Here is a 15924-nt window from a genome sequence, read left to right as displayed (position 1 = left end):
CATTTTATGACCATTCTTAGTTCACCTTGGGTGTAGCCCTGGTCAGGCCCTGTCCTGCCCAAGGTGTATCCTTGAGGCCTTTGAATTAATACCCACTTTATCTCTGTCCAGTCAGCCTTCCCGAGGCATCAATGGTGTAAAGTGAGACATGATCTATTGTAACGGAGGAAGCATGAAAAAATGCTGTGTTGGACATATGACAGCAATCCAGGGTGAAATAAGACTTTTAAAAGTGAAAAAAGATGAAAAACAATTATTCTGAATCAACTCTAAATCATTGCCATTCTAATAGCTAAAAAATAAAAATGGAATAAAATCATATGGTAAGACAGTTTGGCACCATCAAGTGCCCAGTAACAGTATAAAATGGCATAAAATCTTAGTAAATTCCATGGTGTGAAAACACTCACACCATGCATACGTTGCTGGAGAATCAATAGCAATGATTTACTGGTCCTTTCAGTACTGCAGCTCACAGGCATTTGTGCCAGAAGTTGTTCCAACACGGGTAGTGGCTATTTTTGGTGCAAGAATATACAAGTTCCTGAAACTGATCTTACAGCTCCTGCATAACAGGAGCACAGGAGGCTTCTAAACCTTTGGCAATCCATCTTCAACAACTGCACCATTCAGGATAATCTTAGGAGTCTGCTTCTTGTCCCCAAGTTCTTCAGCCACACACTCCGGAGGCTCTAGGTCATGGTATTTTCTCCGATAGACCACCCTTGAGATTACAGTTATCAGAAACATTTCCATGATGAGCAGCTGCTGGGCTATATCTGCCAAAAAAAGAAAAAGGGAGACAAAGAAAAGCCCCCCAAAGGGAAAATTACTATCAGACAAAAAATGAGTAATTTGCTTTGTAATTTTCATGTGTGCAAAAGGAACAAACTCTATCATCCTGTCCTCATGTCTCTCACACTCAGCAATGACATCAGTTACAGAATTCCAGTATTGCCCATCAATAAATTATTGTGCAACAAATTATACATCCGAAACACAAGTGCTTTAACAGCAATTATGCAGGTTGATTTCTTTTCCTCTCATTTCTGATTCCACGTCTTCTCATTATCAAGTTGTTCTCTATGACCATGACAGCTATAAAACTTTTCTTCCTGTTTTTAAACTAAAAAATGAGATTCTCCAAAAGCTAGTGATACAATGAAATTTGTATTTCACACCAGAGATCGCCATTAGCAACACTGAACTGGTACTTTTATAAGTAAATGAAGAGCATTTTCCCCCAAAAAACTTACATGATCCTCTTGCTCTAGAGGAGAGTGGTGGAGCACAGGGAATGATTTTTTGTGTAGCGAATATGTTGATAATAGTGGTCTGCAGGTGGTTCAGAATGACAATAAACTGCACCAGAAAGGGAAAACAAATGCCTTAGCTACCAGAAAGGGGTTTATAGTTCACACAACAATTCTGCTTTCATAACAGAATCTCTTTTGCCTCATCCCTCCTTGCTTGTCCTCCCTTTCCCCCCATCTACCAGCAGGGTGCCTGCCATTCTGCAGAATTCGTCATAAGGTCAGGATAATATTGCTCTGAATAGGAGTATTAAATTAATCTTGGACTTGAAAAGTATTTTTTCTCAGCCCTTCATTTAGGGGGTACATTATACACAGACCTCCCTGCAGGGATTTCAAATAATACTGAGTTCTGAATAATAGGTAACAAGGTTTAAAAAATGCCGGTTAATTTGATCCATGAGCTTATGTTCTTTCCTTAAAGAAAGACTCCAAGAACATTTTTCGGGTTGTCTCCACTTTTTGTCACAGCAGGGAGAGGTTGTGGTCCCCAAATGATATGAGACTGGATTCTCTGCCAGAAGGTACAAGGGACTCTCCACAGCTTGAGCTCAGCAACCACCACTTGCTCATCACATTGCACTGAGCCAAACCTTTGCTGCCATGGAGTTATCCAGGTGACTCTGTAGCTGCTGGAACTGCCCGAGTCCAGCCCTCACAACAACAGAGTTTGCCATCCCAAACCTGAATTCACCCTAACACAGCTTTGCAGGTGTGACCATCCTATTAATTGCCCTTGTAAGTGCTTAATCATTTACCTAACCTCAGTGTCCCAGCTTTGATGTATGTGCTGTTCAAGAAGGATGCATATCCAAGGATTCTGCTGGACTCTATTCAGAGTGATGTGGAAGAAGGTGGCCTTGTCCCTGTGGTTTTTCAGTCTAACCTATGTGTTCCTTACTATTTCATGATTCACAGCCAGTATTTTCACTATTATCTAATTCCAAAGTGCAGAATGGCCAAAAAATACTGTTAAAACAGCACATTGTGGAATGCTGAAACAGTTCAAACAACAGCCACCTGCACAATGTAACATATCTTCTCTGAGGCACACACCAGCATTTTAACATTGCACTTCAGGACACCACATCTACAAAGCTTCCTTCAAGCCCCACAGAAAATGCTGATGTGATTTCAGTGGTCTAAAGATAAACAGATTTTACATCGCTTTCACATCTCCAGCACTCCTGAGAGACTAGAGACAAATTGGCTCAAAGTGAAACTGAACAGGAGCCAAGGAGAGTGCTTCAAAGGGACACAGCTTTAATCAGGTAGAAATATGGCTTTGCACAGTGTATTTAATGGGAAAAAAAGACCATAAATTTTCAACAAAGGAGCAAGAACTGGAGAGGCAAAGTAGTATCAGCAGTTAAGAAAAATTCTTACCAGAAATATTAAAGTTCTCACCTGATAAAGAGCAAACTTTGGGATAATGTTCTTACACTTAAGGAGAATCCTAACTTTTCGAAACATGATTCCTACTGCCCACAGAGCAAGAAGGGTGAGGGCACCAATGAAGCAGCTGATCCACAGGGCAGGTCCTTTGGGAGACAACTGAGAAGCAAATCACACAACCTTATACAACCTTACTTTAGAGTTTCCAGGAAGAAGTGAACTGGATGATGTTAAAATGCTTTTTTTCTACCTCCATGAAAGCTGGTGGCAGCAGCATTTTCCAGGTTTTGCATGGGGAAACTGCCCAGTACCAACTGGAGTGTTGGCACAGGCTCTCCTCCTGCAGGCACCAACACAGAGATGTGTTCAGCCTGGGGAGGTGCCAAGTGACACAAGCCCTCAATGTTGCCATTGCCAGCCACGGAGTGTGTCCCTTTTCAGAGACCCCAGCAGCACCTGGCAATGTTCAACAGCTCAGGAGAGCATATTCTGCCTGATGTCTCAGGTGGGTCATTCATTTTATAACATGAAACAACAACAAAAATCTACTTTTAGTCTGAGTTATCCAAGAGGTGCCTAAATCATTATGAGATACAGATTTCTCCATCATCTTGCAGGTTACATGGAACAACGCAGAAGTACAGGACTATCTTTTTATTTTGCACAGATATAAAAATCACCATGGCTTGCTGAAAAACATAGAATTAGGCTTCCTGTTAACATGCCAGTACAAACACTTGTTTCTTAAGGTTGTACTTTACAAAACAGGGCAGATACATCCCACCGGACAACCTCCAGTCCTGCTATTCTAATCATACAAAATGGGAGATGTATTGCAGCATAATATGATGCCCAACCCCCCTGATGACAAATTTCTTTCCAAGAGAGTTGAGGAAGGCAGAAATTATATGCTTCAGAGTCTCAAAGGAATACAGTAAGGATTCATTTGGAAGTGGGGCCAGATTTCACAGTTTAGTTGTAGGCTAAGGTAGTTACATCAACCCTAAACCCTATGGATTTTGAGGACCATCTCTGATTAAAATAGCTACTTACATTGTTAAGGACGTAATTGCCATTAGTCCAAAGCACTATTGATAAAAATATGAGCACAGGCCGAAAGACAGCAAACTGAAAGGTGCCCAGCTTCAGCCAAAAGAGGGTTTGCCTGGCAAATAAAATAAAATAAAATAAAATAAAATAAAATAAATTAGATAGGCCAAGATCTTATTAGCAACCTTAATAACATCTTAATAACATTTTCTGGATACTGTCAACTGCAAAACTTTTCCACTCCTGTAGCATGTGGCTAAAATCTGGGGAGGAACAGCTTCAAGATTAGAAAATATTTCCAAGAATTTCCCAATGTTTATTTAATAAAGTCTCTACAAAAATAGTACTTTTCTTGCTCTGCAGCAAGTACATACTAATCAAAGCTGGGCAAAACATGATGTCTTTCTCTGCCCTGAAGCCAACCAGGGAGACAGCAGCTGCATAACCGGTTTCTGAACAATGATGCCATTTGCTCTTGCCTTGTTGCCTTGTTATTTCAGTTCTCCCATGAAATTGAACAAATCAGTCTGTTCAACCACTTCCTAGTCCTGTGGTAGGTCAAGAAAGGGAATCACACAGACCTGGGTGAAAGGACTAGTAAGTTTTCAGGCATCATGAACAGCACCATGTATGCATCTGGGTTTGCTCCTCTGTAGTCTAACAGAAGAAAGGAACAGTCTCTCACTCGGCAAATTGCACAAGGCCAGCAGGACAGCTCAGGATTCCTCCACTTCTGTCAGTAGAAGTGGGTCCAGAACACACCTGTAATCTGGCCAGCCAGCACTAAAAGCCTCCAGGAAAGGGGCAGATGAAGTCTCTAACAGAGGGCATGAAAGCTGACTGATCTGAGCTCTCCTTCAGCTTTCACAGAAGCTGCAGCTGCTACAGGTGCCTCGTGTTTTAGTCTGTTACTGTGCATTATTTCCCATATTTTCAGTGTTGTTTTCACTGGAGTTCCTTGGTCCCCCGACACTGCCATCAGAAGTGTCTCACAGACAACAGGCTGCCATTTAGTGTGCTAAAGGATATAGCCATGAACCAGGAATTATAGGAATTGCTCCATGAATATAGCAAATAACCACAAGATTATAAACAGCACAAACACATGTGGAAAGACCTGCAATGTCTTAGTGTGTGCCCTTTCAAAGATTTATTATTCCCAGAGGGCTTTAAAGAATAATACATACGACAAACAGTGCAGTCACTGCAATGCCACGAGTTGTTTCCCTTGTTAACACGGGCCTGTCTCTACTGATCACCAGATCTCTTCTGCCACATCTCTCCCTATTGCATGGATTGTTACATTGCCTCACCTGTACCTTCTTCATTTTCCCCAGGACTGCAGATTTTTTTTTTTTTAATAATAATTAATCCCTCCCTTGGGGCAGCTCCCTGTTTCCCATAAGATACGTATGGAAGGAACATGAGGAACATGACTTTTCTCTCATATAGCTTACCAATATATTTTTTTTTCAAAAAGGTACCCTGCAATGGGAAAAGGCTAGAGGTTAGAAGTAGAGAGCAGATGGGTTTTCCTGTGCTGCAGACACTGGAGAAGGAGGCCTAAGCCCTCTGCCCAGCAAAAAGCCTTCTTTAATTTTAAGCATACAGCTGTCCTTCCTGCCAGCAGTAATAGGCACTGCCTAGCTCCTGAAATGAGTCCATATTAGCTGACATCATCCTGCATAAGCTGCCACTGGGCTGAACAACAGCAAGGCAGAGTAGGGGATCCTCCCCAAGCTCCCAGCTACTACAGCCTATACAGAGGGTAATAGACATGGGAAGAAAAACAAATAAAGGTGCATTTTTTGGTTGGTTTACTACTTCTTTTTCTTCATACTCCCTCTGTGTAAACATGTACTGTTACTCTATTAAAATAAATGGTGGAAACTAAAGTTTAAATTCTAATACCAAATGAGGCAGTTCAGGAAAGATTATTGTAAAAAAAACCAGAATTTTTGAAAATTAATCAGAAACTATTATGTTGTGTTCTGTTTGATGCTTTTCTTTAAACAGATTGTGCTCTACCCTAGGACGCTTTGATGCTTAAGTCCACACCCTCATAGAAAAGTCTCTTTTGTAAGTTCAGTCCCTCCAATTTTGCTTATAATGAGAGAAACAATCTCATGCTCTATGGCAGTGGGAAAGCTCAGGGAAATACACGAGGCTTCCAGGCTGTGGACTGGTGTATAAGTGACAGGGTGACACTAACCAGAGGAGGACTTCCATCAGGCAGTGCTCAGAGGACAGGTTTATGTTACAGTATGTTGGCTCCTGTGGTCTCTATCCTTACCCCACTTCTCAAAGAAGCTTTTCTACTAAGTTTAGAAGAAGAAAACTTCTGCTTTTGCCTCACCAGACAATGCCATTTCATTGAAAACAAAGCTTTACAAGAATGACATCTGCTTTATGTTCTAAAAATTATTTTAATCTCAAGTAGTTTTAAAGTCAAAATCAGAACGAAACGTTTCAATTTTATCAAAGTGAGAGAAGATTTCTATCAAGAGAGCCTCCATTTGACAATTCTGCTTGTGAAAAATACCCAATCTCAAGATATTTGTTCCCTTCTGGAATGAAAAGAAACTGAAATGTCATTTATTATTAGGTTTTCTAGAGTAGAAACTTCTCCTCCTGCACACCACTGCAATATAGATATGAAATAAATTAGTGGTGGTGTACAGCCCCAAAGTAATGATGCTGTTTAAAAGAGACAGATTGAGACAGTCTGAGACTGACTTTTGGGAAGCTTTGCTATAACCCTGGCCCTGCCAAGCTGGCTGAATTCCAGCAGCCATTTCCAAGCTGGGAAATCTGAAAGGGGGCTCACCTGGTGATGGGCACACGAGGGAGGCAGAGGCAGCAGCAGCAGCAGGGGCCAGTGCTGATGGTGAAGCGACCATTTTCAAACCTCTTGAGGAGCACCTTCTGGCCTCCACACTCTTTAATCATCATCATCAGGAACTTGTGGATAACTATGGCAAAAAATCTAGGAGAGGAACAGAATTCCAGCTTAAACTTGCCTGTGTGTCTCGTATGCCTAGGCAGGCCAGTGCCACCTTCTGTACAGGGTTTTCACAGCTCCTGCTTGGCAATGAGCAAACAAAAATTCACAGCTCTATCTGTGAGACACCTTCTGCTTCCTATCACCTTGGAGGACCAGAACAGCCCTAACCTCAGTGAAAGAGGAATAAACTGAGCCACAGAGCAGGGGTGGAATTTCCCAAAGCCACTCTGGTGGCTGGTGGTAGAGTTAGTATTAAGTCAGTCATTATGGCTGTATTTTTCCATGTTATCTAGTTCTGGCTAGTCTGAACTTTTTAGAGCAAGTCCTCTTCCTCCTCAAACATGGCTTTCAACCAACAAGCGTGGCTAGGCTCACATAAATAGCTATCACTGAATGTGCTGGTCCAGGCAGGGTGTGGTTCCTCTGCAGACAAAGCAGCGACTGCCGCAACCCCACCTCTCCCTCCTTCCCCAGCTGCACGTTCTCAACCCTACCCAGGAACTACAGATTATGCCACCAAACATGGAAATCCAATCAATAAAAGAGGTCCTTTTCTGCACTGCCTGCAGCTTGGGCAAGGGAGAAAGGGGAATTTAAACATCCTTGAGGTGCCACAGGACTGGGTTGTTGGAAGTTTCTGGCAATCTGCACTACCTGCAAACACTGCTCCATGCCAACAGTGTTCCCTGCTACTGTGTTGTCCCTCCTCTTTTACTCACCTCCAGATGTGGAGTGCTCAGGGCCACAGCACACCCCTGCCCACCAGGGCTGTGCCATCACCTCCAGAAAGCAGGGACCACATTTCTCCCCTCTCTGTGCATGCCAGAGCTGTCATGCTCACTCATAAAGAGCTTTTATCAGGACAACTGTGGAACATTTTCACATTGTTATACTCATCGGGGGCTCACTTGGCATCATTAAGAGTAGACCTCCACGGCTCATCATTTGTAAAAGTACAGGGAAGTCACAGGCCAGACTCTCATTCCACATGACATGCAGAGAGGGGAAAGACAGACTACTGCTCCAAAGAGACTGTAAATCCAAGGAATCAATTACATGCGAGTCACAGATCCTTCATGCTGACTTTCCCACACAGAGGGACTGCAGCACTGGGAACTGTTTCAGCATTTTTCCACCTCCCAGGAAAGAGCTGCCAAGAGATTTCAACTGAAACAAAATAATTACTGAATTGTTAAATTTACAGAATGGCTGTGTTACCAAGAGCAGCAGATGTTTAAAGGGAAGAAATTCAGGGTTTGGAGCAACACCTAGAAAGAAGCAGAATACTCACATTCCTGCTGTGAAATCTGTAAACATTGTTGAGCGAGGAACCCACATGCCAATGCATGAAGTAGTAGAGATCACCTACAGAGAAAAGGGAGGAAGGTGGTATGAAGGGCAGAGATAAATCTCATGTGGCTCCTGTGGATTTTCAGGGAAGCACTATTTTCAACATTGAATTTTATCTTGTTTGTATGCTAACTTACTGGAGCTGCAGCATTAATCCAAATTATGATTGATCTTTTGGAGGAGGGGATTTTCCTATAGATGTAGACTGCTTCCTCTATAAACACCAGAATGGCAATGAGCGTCATCAGAGTCAAGGTTGCAAAGAGAAATCTCCCTGGTAGGTCAAGGCCTGCAGAGAGAGAAAAGAAAACAAACAGTTCTGATTTATTTCATAAGCTTTTCAGACATTAATGTAACAACACCATCTCTGAAGGTGATGCAATTCACCTGCAAATATTCCTGCAAATACTTGCACTCATTCCTAGTTACACAGGCAGAGACCATTGGCGCCACAGAACCATCCAATACTGAAGTTCATTACTAAATCTTTCCAGGATCCACAGACAGCAGGCGGGAAGAATACACCTTCACCTGTTCAAAGCATTATGCAGCAGTTCCTTTCAGAAAGGGGGAGCTCCGGGACAAATATCCTTAGGTGAATGTAAAGATGTAGCAGAAATGAGTACATAATCTGGGAACTTTTCCAGGCAGGCTACAAGCAAACATGTATTCACCCAGTATCAGTTCTCTGCTTCCATCATATGTTCATAGGCATGTTACATGTAACTTCCTTAAGCAGGCAAACTTACTAGAAACTCGGTGGAATTTTGTAGGGCATGCAGACAATGTAAGGGAAAACCCCTGGTATACCTAGCCTGAGATAAAACTTGGTGTTTTCACCAGAATATTTTTTGCTTCTTCCTTAATACTGCATGTGGATATCAACATTTACCCACAGGTGATAGGTTTTACATCTCCATTGACACTACATATGGATATCAACTTTGACCCACAACTGATGGTTGAAGTGCATTTTCTTCCAAGGGATGTTTTTCCAGAGACAGCAAAAGGCACTGCAGTGGAGCCATGCTTACTTTAGGAGAAGTTCATGTTCATCATCAGCACTAACTCCTGCCGGACCCGCAGCCTATCCGAAGGGAAAGCAGAGCCTCTGCCCCAGCCTCTATAACCTAACCTGCTTCAAAGCCCCCGGCATTTCCAGGTTTGGCTGCAGGCGGGGCAAGTGCAGCTCTCAGTGGTCATCTCTTCCTCCTTAAATCTCACCGAACGGAGCCTGAGACCCGGCTAAGCTCCAGGGGCCGGTTCAGCGCCGGATTCCGCACGTCCCGCCCGACCGCCCCGTTGTGTGACATCCCCGCGGCCCTGGGCTGGGCCCTGCTCCGCTCCCGCCCTGCCCCGAAGCCGGCTCGGGGCCCAGGCAGGAGGAGGATCGGCCGGGACAGGTGGATGTCGGCCTCTGCTCGGGGATTTCCTCGCCAGGGAGTGAACGGAGAAGGGGCACGCAGGGACAGGGACAGGGGCACAGGCAGGGACAGGGGCAGAGACACGGGCAGAGAGGGACAGGGGTACGGGCAGGGACAGGGGCACAGGCAGGGCAGGGACAGAGGCAGCAGCAGGGGCAGGGGCAGCCCCCGCCATCCCGTCACGGGTGGGTGCCGAGGGCGCTGCCGGGCAGGGGCCGCTCCCGGGTGTCCGGCGGGCGCAGGCACACCTTAGCAGCGGGCAGCCGCCTCTCCTCCCGCCCCACACTTACTCCGGAGAAGCTCCTCAGAGTAGGGCGGCTCGCTGGCGTCGCAGGACGGGTGCAGGGTCCCGTTCGCCTCGCCCTCCATGGCTGCGCGGCCGCCGGCCCCCGGTGCGGTGCCCTGGCGGTGCCGGGGGCTGGGGACGGGCGGCGGGGTCGGTGCGTGTCCGGCCGCCGGTCCCGGGCGAGTGCGGGCGGCGATGCGCGGCGCGGTGCCGGCGGCCGGGCCCGGTTAATGATTATCCCGAGCCGGGGCGGGCGGGCGGCGCGGGGACCGAGCCCGCGCTGCCTCCTGGCGCCCGGCGGCCCCGGCACGGACAGCGCCGAGCCCGGGAGAGAGCCGAGCCCGGGAGAGAGCCGAGCCCGGGACAGCGCCGAGCCCGGGGCAGCGCCGAGCCCGGGACAGCGCCGAGCCCGGGGCAGCGCCGAGCCCGGGACAGCGCCGAGCCCGGGGCAGCGCCGAGCCCGGGGCATTGCCGAGCCCGGGACAGCGCCGAGCCCGGGACAGCGGCGAGCCGGGGACAGCGCCGAGCCCGGGGCAGCGCCGAGCCCGGGGCAGCGCCGAGCCCGGGATAGCGCCGAGCCCGGGGCAGAGCCGAGCCCGGGGCAGCGCCGAGCCCGGGGCAGTGCCGAGCCCGGGACAGCGCCGAGCCCGGGGCAGAGCCGAGCCCGGGGCAGCGCCGAGCCCGGGGCAGAGCCGAGCCCGGGGCAGCGCCGAGCCCGGGGCAGAGCCGAGCCCGGGGCAGCGCCGAGCCCAGGGCAGTGCCGAGCCCAGGGCAGTGCCGAGCCCTGGGCAGCGCCGATCCCGGGGCAATGCCGAGCCCGGGGCAGCGCCGAGCCCGGGGCAGCGCCGAGCCCGGGACAGAGCCGAGCCCGGGGCAGCGCCGAGCCCGGGGCAGCGCCGAGCCCGGGGCAGCGCCGAGCCCGGGACAGCGCCGAGCCCGGGGCAGCGCCGAGGCTGAGGCATTGCCGAGCCCGGGCAGCCCCGCGCCCATCCCGCCTGCCGCGGGCCGCGGCTGCTCCCGGCTGTTCCCCGTGTCTCTGCCCGGCCTCGGTGCAGCTGCTTGCGGAACCCAGCCGGCCCTTCCCGGGCCCATATTCACAGCCCCAGCGTATCGGGGCACCTCGAGTAGGATCTTAACAGCCATGGGGAAACTGGAACCGGCCGAGGAGCGGGCGGGATCCCCAGGACCGTGTCCACCTTCCCTCCAGCCCCGGGGCACGGGCAGAAAGCTGGTCGGTCAATGGAGCTGGTGTTTAAGGGACTTTTCATGGAGCCCTTCACCAAAGGCTTTCAGATCATCTTGGCTGCAAGGAGGTGAGATGCTGAAGGAGAGCACAGTGAGAGTAGGAATATACCGAGAGATTCTCCACTTTCCCACATATTTTCTCTGCTGGAAGGATTCTTTCTGCAGCCTGAGCATTTTCAGGCTGTTTCCAGGAAAAGGGAATGAGTACTGAAATGATGGAATTTGGTGACCCACCAGGTCGCTCAGGATACTCGGGCTGAAAGCTGGCTAACCCTAATGGTTACAGGGCTGAGTGACAAAACGACAGGGACACACTGTAACAATGAGCACAGAGTGATGTACGGGGGAAGGAGGACAGTCCTAATTACCTATGCAGTGATAAGCGATTGCTGTTCACAAAAAAGATCCTGGGGGCACAATGGACAGTCCTCAAAAATGACAGCAAGAATCAGCATGGGACAAAATGCAAAGGACTACGAAAAATTTGTGGATAAATAAAAGAAGACACAAACCAGCTAAAATACATATGGAAGCCTCCCTTCACCATGGTGGTGTTCTAGAAAGTTGACAAATTGAAATGCGGAGTCGAGGAGTTGAGGGACACTTTTAAGCACCAAGGACCCTTGTTGTAAGGGCTGTCATCTTGCAGTTTTCATAGGATTTCCAAATGTTTTGCAGGAAGGAGAGGTGGACACTGAATTGCTGCCAGCAGGAACACAAGGATGCAGGGGAGAACTGGACTGCTCACTGTCTAACACCAGCAAGTACCCACCCACTGAGAGGTGGCAGGATTTGGGAGCAAGATAGATGAGGCTACTGACAGGAGAGTTTGGTTACAGATCAAACCAATTTATTTTGAGTCCTCATTGGCATTGCTGACATTGTTTTCACTGCACTGAGAGGTGAGGATGAAAGCCTTCCAGTTTCACCAGAAGGGATGAAACAGTAAGTGGTGTTGGGATGTGGTATCTGCCCAATTTTCACAGTCTGCCCAGAGCATTCTCCATCCAGCACATCTGCTGCTGCCCAGCTGCAGAAACATACAGGCAAAATTCATGAAACACTGTTCCAGCTTATTTTCTATTTGAAAGTCTGTTTTCTCATCTTGAAGAAACAGTTGCTAGAAGAGAAGGAAATTACCTTAAAAAGACCATCCATTTTCTAACCAACTTGCTTGATTTTTTTACCAACTATTTTCAGGTGGTCACATATTCCAAAATGCGACCAAAAGCTCATTAGGATTGCTGAGATTTAAAGATGGCCCAAGGCCTTTGAATGTTCTTACTGAGCAGACACAAAAGGATTCCCATCTGTTGCTATTTTGGTTGCCAGCTCCTTGTATTCCCTGAAAGCTAAAAATAAAACCGCCTTACCTGTGATTTTTCTGAATGAGGCAGGTTTGTCAGTGCTTATGTTAATGACATTCATACACTAAGTATAACAGACTGAAGAATTCCTTGAGCTCAATAACAGTTTTGGATTTGACAGTCATATTTAAACCATTCAGAAATACCAGATTGGAACAAATACTGCAGCAGACACTGAACATGGCATTAGAGAGTTTTCTGTCTCAAATCTATAGAAAATTAACAGGTTGAAGTTTAGAGGTTAAGGATTAATTTCCACCTGCTGCCATAGGAATCCATCCAACTCCCTTCTCCTATTGGAGCATCTCATGCAAAATAGAGCCAAAAAGAGAACCACAGACCTACTGTGGTGTTTCTTCAAGATGAGAAAACTGATTCCCTTTTGTTAGAAACGCCATTTTTGGGTCAAACACTGGACCCACTTCCTTAAAAGCTGTTATATATCCTGGGGAGAGAGTGCTTCACCTCTTCCTCACACTCTGGACTGTCTCTTGGCAACAATATTTGCCTGACAGTGCTTAAATGTAGTAAAGCAAACTGAGGAATGTGCCCTAATCCCTCAGTTACCATGGCCAGATGTCTGCTGCTCCCTGCACACTCTTAGACCAAGCTCTTCAGCAGTGCCCTCTCTGCTCTGCCCTCTAAGCCAAATGCTGTGTCTCTACATCAGCAATGAATCCTTCAAATTCCTATAAGCCTGAGGATGTTTTCCCAGCTGCACGGTTCCAGTTTTTGGTTTAACTTTTTACTTCAATATGTTGTATTTTCCATGAAAAATCAACCGACCAACCAACCAACCAAATCCCAAAGCTATATTCAGCACTAGGAGAGTATATATAAATGGATCACCTATCTATTTAGATGCATCAAGAGATTGTCATGGGTCTTCAGAATAAAAACCACCTCTGAACACAGTTCCCTGCCTTTGCTGACCATGGGCTTTCAAATACTTTGTGGTTCAGCCCCCTTCCAGACACTGCACAGCTCAGACTTGTTTCTTTTCAAGAAACATTTGCTTCTAACTTTGCCCCTTTGCTTCTAATTGTGTTCATCTTTTAAGGAGCACTGCAGATGCATTTTTATGAGGACTTTCATTTTCACCAGCATCACTGCAGGGATTACTGGGTCCTCTGCTCTGTGGAACAGGTTGCTTGTTGTGATCATTGCCCCAAGGTGTGTGGTCCAGAGGAGCTGATGCCCATCTGTGTTGTATCCCTGAAGGAGGAATACTGGTCTCCAGGAGGGGTCACAGCCACTCTACCCAATGCTGGTGGGCCAAGCCTACAGACAAAAACCTGATGTCAGCCCTGGCTTAGAAACTGAAAAGCAGGAGATCCTGCAGGTTATGTCATGGGGCAAACTCAAAGCTCCATTGCACAGGATATATAGCATGGGCTATTGCATTTTGGTTGTAAGAAGTGCAGCAGACATGACCCTCATCAGTGCAGATGGGAAAGATGGGAAATGGAGCCCATTTCATGGAATCCTTCAGTCTGGGAAAGACATTTAAGATGATCGAGTCCAACCACAAACCTAACAGTGCAATCAGTTCTGAGACAAGGTTAACTCACTTCCTGGCAGTACACAACCTTTAAAATCCTTACATTCCTTTAGTCAGTGAAAATGTACATTACCTGGAGAATGTTCCAGCTGATTCTGAAAGGGCCCCAACAACTGTGAACTCCAGGGACAGATGCCAATATGTGGAGCAGCTGCATTTGCTAAGTAAGGTTAAAAAACAAGGTAGGCATTTCAGGTTCGGTTGTAGAAAGTAAAGGATTTGAGTTGTAAATGAACATACTCCAGAGGTGCCAGAAGGAAAAGTTACTACACCTACCTGATTCTCTTCTGCTGACTGTTCTGGTCATGGGCCTCCAATCACATAGATACATCAGCCAGTTTGACAGAGACAAATGATTTGAACTGTTTAACCTCCTCTCACTGCATTTGTTTAAGACAATTTGGAGGCTAACTGATACAGAGTGGTGAGCTGACTCATGCCAGAAAGAGCCTAACACTCACTCATGGGAGAGTGTTAGTTAAGTGCCGTTGCTGGATTTGAAATGTTGCATTTTTACACTCATTTCATGAAAAAGAAGGTAGAGCTTCAACAGTACATCTGCTAGAGTGTGGACACAGGGAGCACTAGAAAAGTACCTGCAACCAGGCTTATACGAAAGGATGTGGTCTATGCTGATGAAAGAAACTCATAATGTCAGTAAAAACTTGTATAAAGGAGTCCTTAAACTTGGGTTAATATTTCAATACAATGAAAGAAACTGGTTCTTCACTAATTTTTCCCTGTGATGGACAGAAAGCAAAAAGAAATATATATAAAGAAAAGGAATATTCACAGAGAGGAAAGAAAAAGGAAAAAAAAAAAAAAGAAGAAAAATAATACTAACTGTTGATTTAAAACAATGCCAAAATCTAGACTTAATTCATTCACTCTCAGGAAGAGAGGTATCTCCAGTTCCCTTCAGAAGAAATTTAGATTCCCTCTGTCTGCTCTGTCAAAACAAAGTTATGCTTTAGTCAAGCATGAAGCACTAGATGAAAATTTAGAGGAACTGGGTGAAGTTACAGGGAAGGAAAATGAACTTTTTGAATTTTTGTCCTGTTCAGCATAGTTCAAGCTACCAGAACAAATTTGTGTTAGAAAAATAAGTTATCGGTTTTCAGTGCTATAGGGGACTGTACATTATATTTCTCCCAAGTTTGTGTACTCAGATAAGAACCAGAAAGTCAGCTAAAATTGTTCAGATTTCAAAAGAATTAACATGTTTAATAATTAAATTAAATCCTGTTTTTCAGCTGTAGCATAATATACAGTTAGGCCTGCATGCAAGACAGCCTTTTCCACTATAAATCTGTTGATTTTTCACCAGCCACCAGTAATAAACTACCCATTTCATGAAAGGTGAGTCATGAATGCAAAAAAAGGAACATCTATATTACTGCAAGAGAGATTAAAAAGGGGGTTTGCTTCTTACCTGAACCATGACAGCAACTATAAAAATAAATAATTACAGTCATGACAATGAAATAAATTAACAAAACTGAATTGCAATTTTAGTGCTTACTCAGGTGGACAAATTTCTATGTTAAAAGGAATATCAGGTGTGCCAGAAGCTTTCATGCTCTTAAGAGGAAAGCTTAGACAAAGACTCTTATCAGTACAGAAGCGATAAAAGAGAAAAGAGAGAGGCTTTCATTAAGTCTGAATCTAACAGGTTTGATTTTATCTTACTTCTGAAGCAGCAGATCAGTTTCTGGCAGTCAATAAAGGGGAGAAATACAGAGACAGAATCAAACTATTAATTTTTAAATGTATTGTTACACTTTTCTCCAGTTACAAGTAATTATTTGCCCTTCTTAGTAACTTAGGAGCAATTGTCTGTGTCAGTAGAATAAGAGAAAGGAATTTCACAGTACTTCATAGTAGAACAAAGAGCTGAAAGAACCTTATAAAATTAGGGCCCCAAACTGG

The 15924-nt window shown here is 45.8% G+C and overlaps 1 protein-coding gene across 1 annotated transcript; it reads right to left on the bottom strand.

Moving 5' to 3' along the window:
* Positions 1-208: 208 nt before the first annotated feature.
* LOC136358118 (organic solute transporter subunit alpha-like) lies at positions 209-9940 on the bottom strand. Its single transcript, XM_066313984.1, has 8 exons — positions 9827-9940; positions 8250-8401; positions 8054-8127; positions 6586-6744; positions 3762-3873; positions 2721-2867; positions 1257-1362; positions 209-779 (listed from the first exon to the last, which is right to left on the bottom strand). The coding sequence occupies exons 1-8, from the start codon at positions 9903-9905 to the stop codon at positions 592-594; spliced, it is 1017 nt and encodes a 338-aa protein (XP_066170081.1). The 5' UTR covers positions 9906-9940; the 3' UTR covers positions 209-591.
* Between the last annotated feature and the right edge of the window lie 5984 nt (positions 9941-15924).

Source organism: Sylvia atricapilla, chromosome 2 (assembly GCF_009819655.1).
Source record: "Sylvia atricapilla isolate bSylAtr1 chromosome 2, bSylAtr1.pri, whole genome shotgun sequence".
Classification (NCBI taxonomy): Eukaryota; Metazoa; Chordata; class Aves; order Passeriformes; family Sylviidae; genus Sylvia; species Sylvia atricapilla.
This window is presented reverse-complemented; position numbering and strand designations above follow the sequence as displayed.

Bases quoted from the DNA above. Each gene is read 5' to 3' on its own strand.
- LOC136358118 (XM_066313984.1), bottom strand. From the start codon at position 9,905: ATGGAGGGCGAGGCGAACGGGACCCTGCACCCGTCCTGCGACGCCAGC. The intron at 8,402-9,826 runs GTAAGTGTGGGG...CTCTCTCTGCAG, and splicing joins CTCTGAGGAGCTTCTCCGGA to GCCTTGACCTACCAGGGAGA. The intron at 3,874-6,585 runs GTGAGCCCCCTT...TTTATTTGCCAG, and splicing joins CCTCGTGTGCCCATCACCAG to GCAAACCCTCTTTTGGCTGA.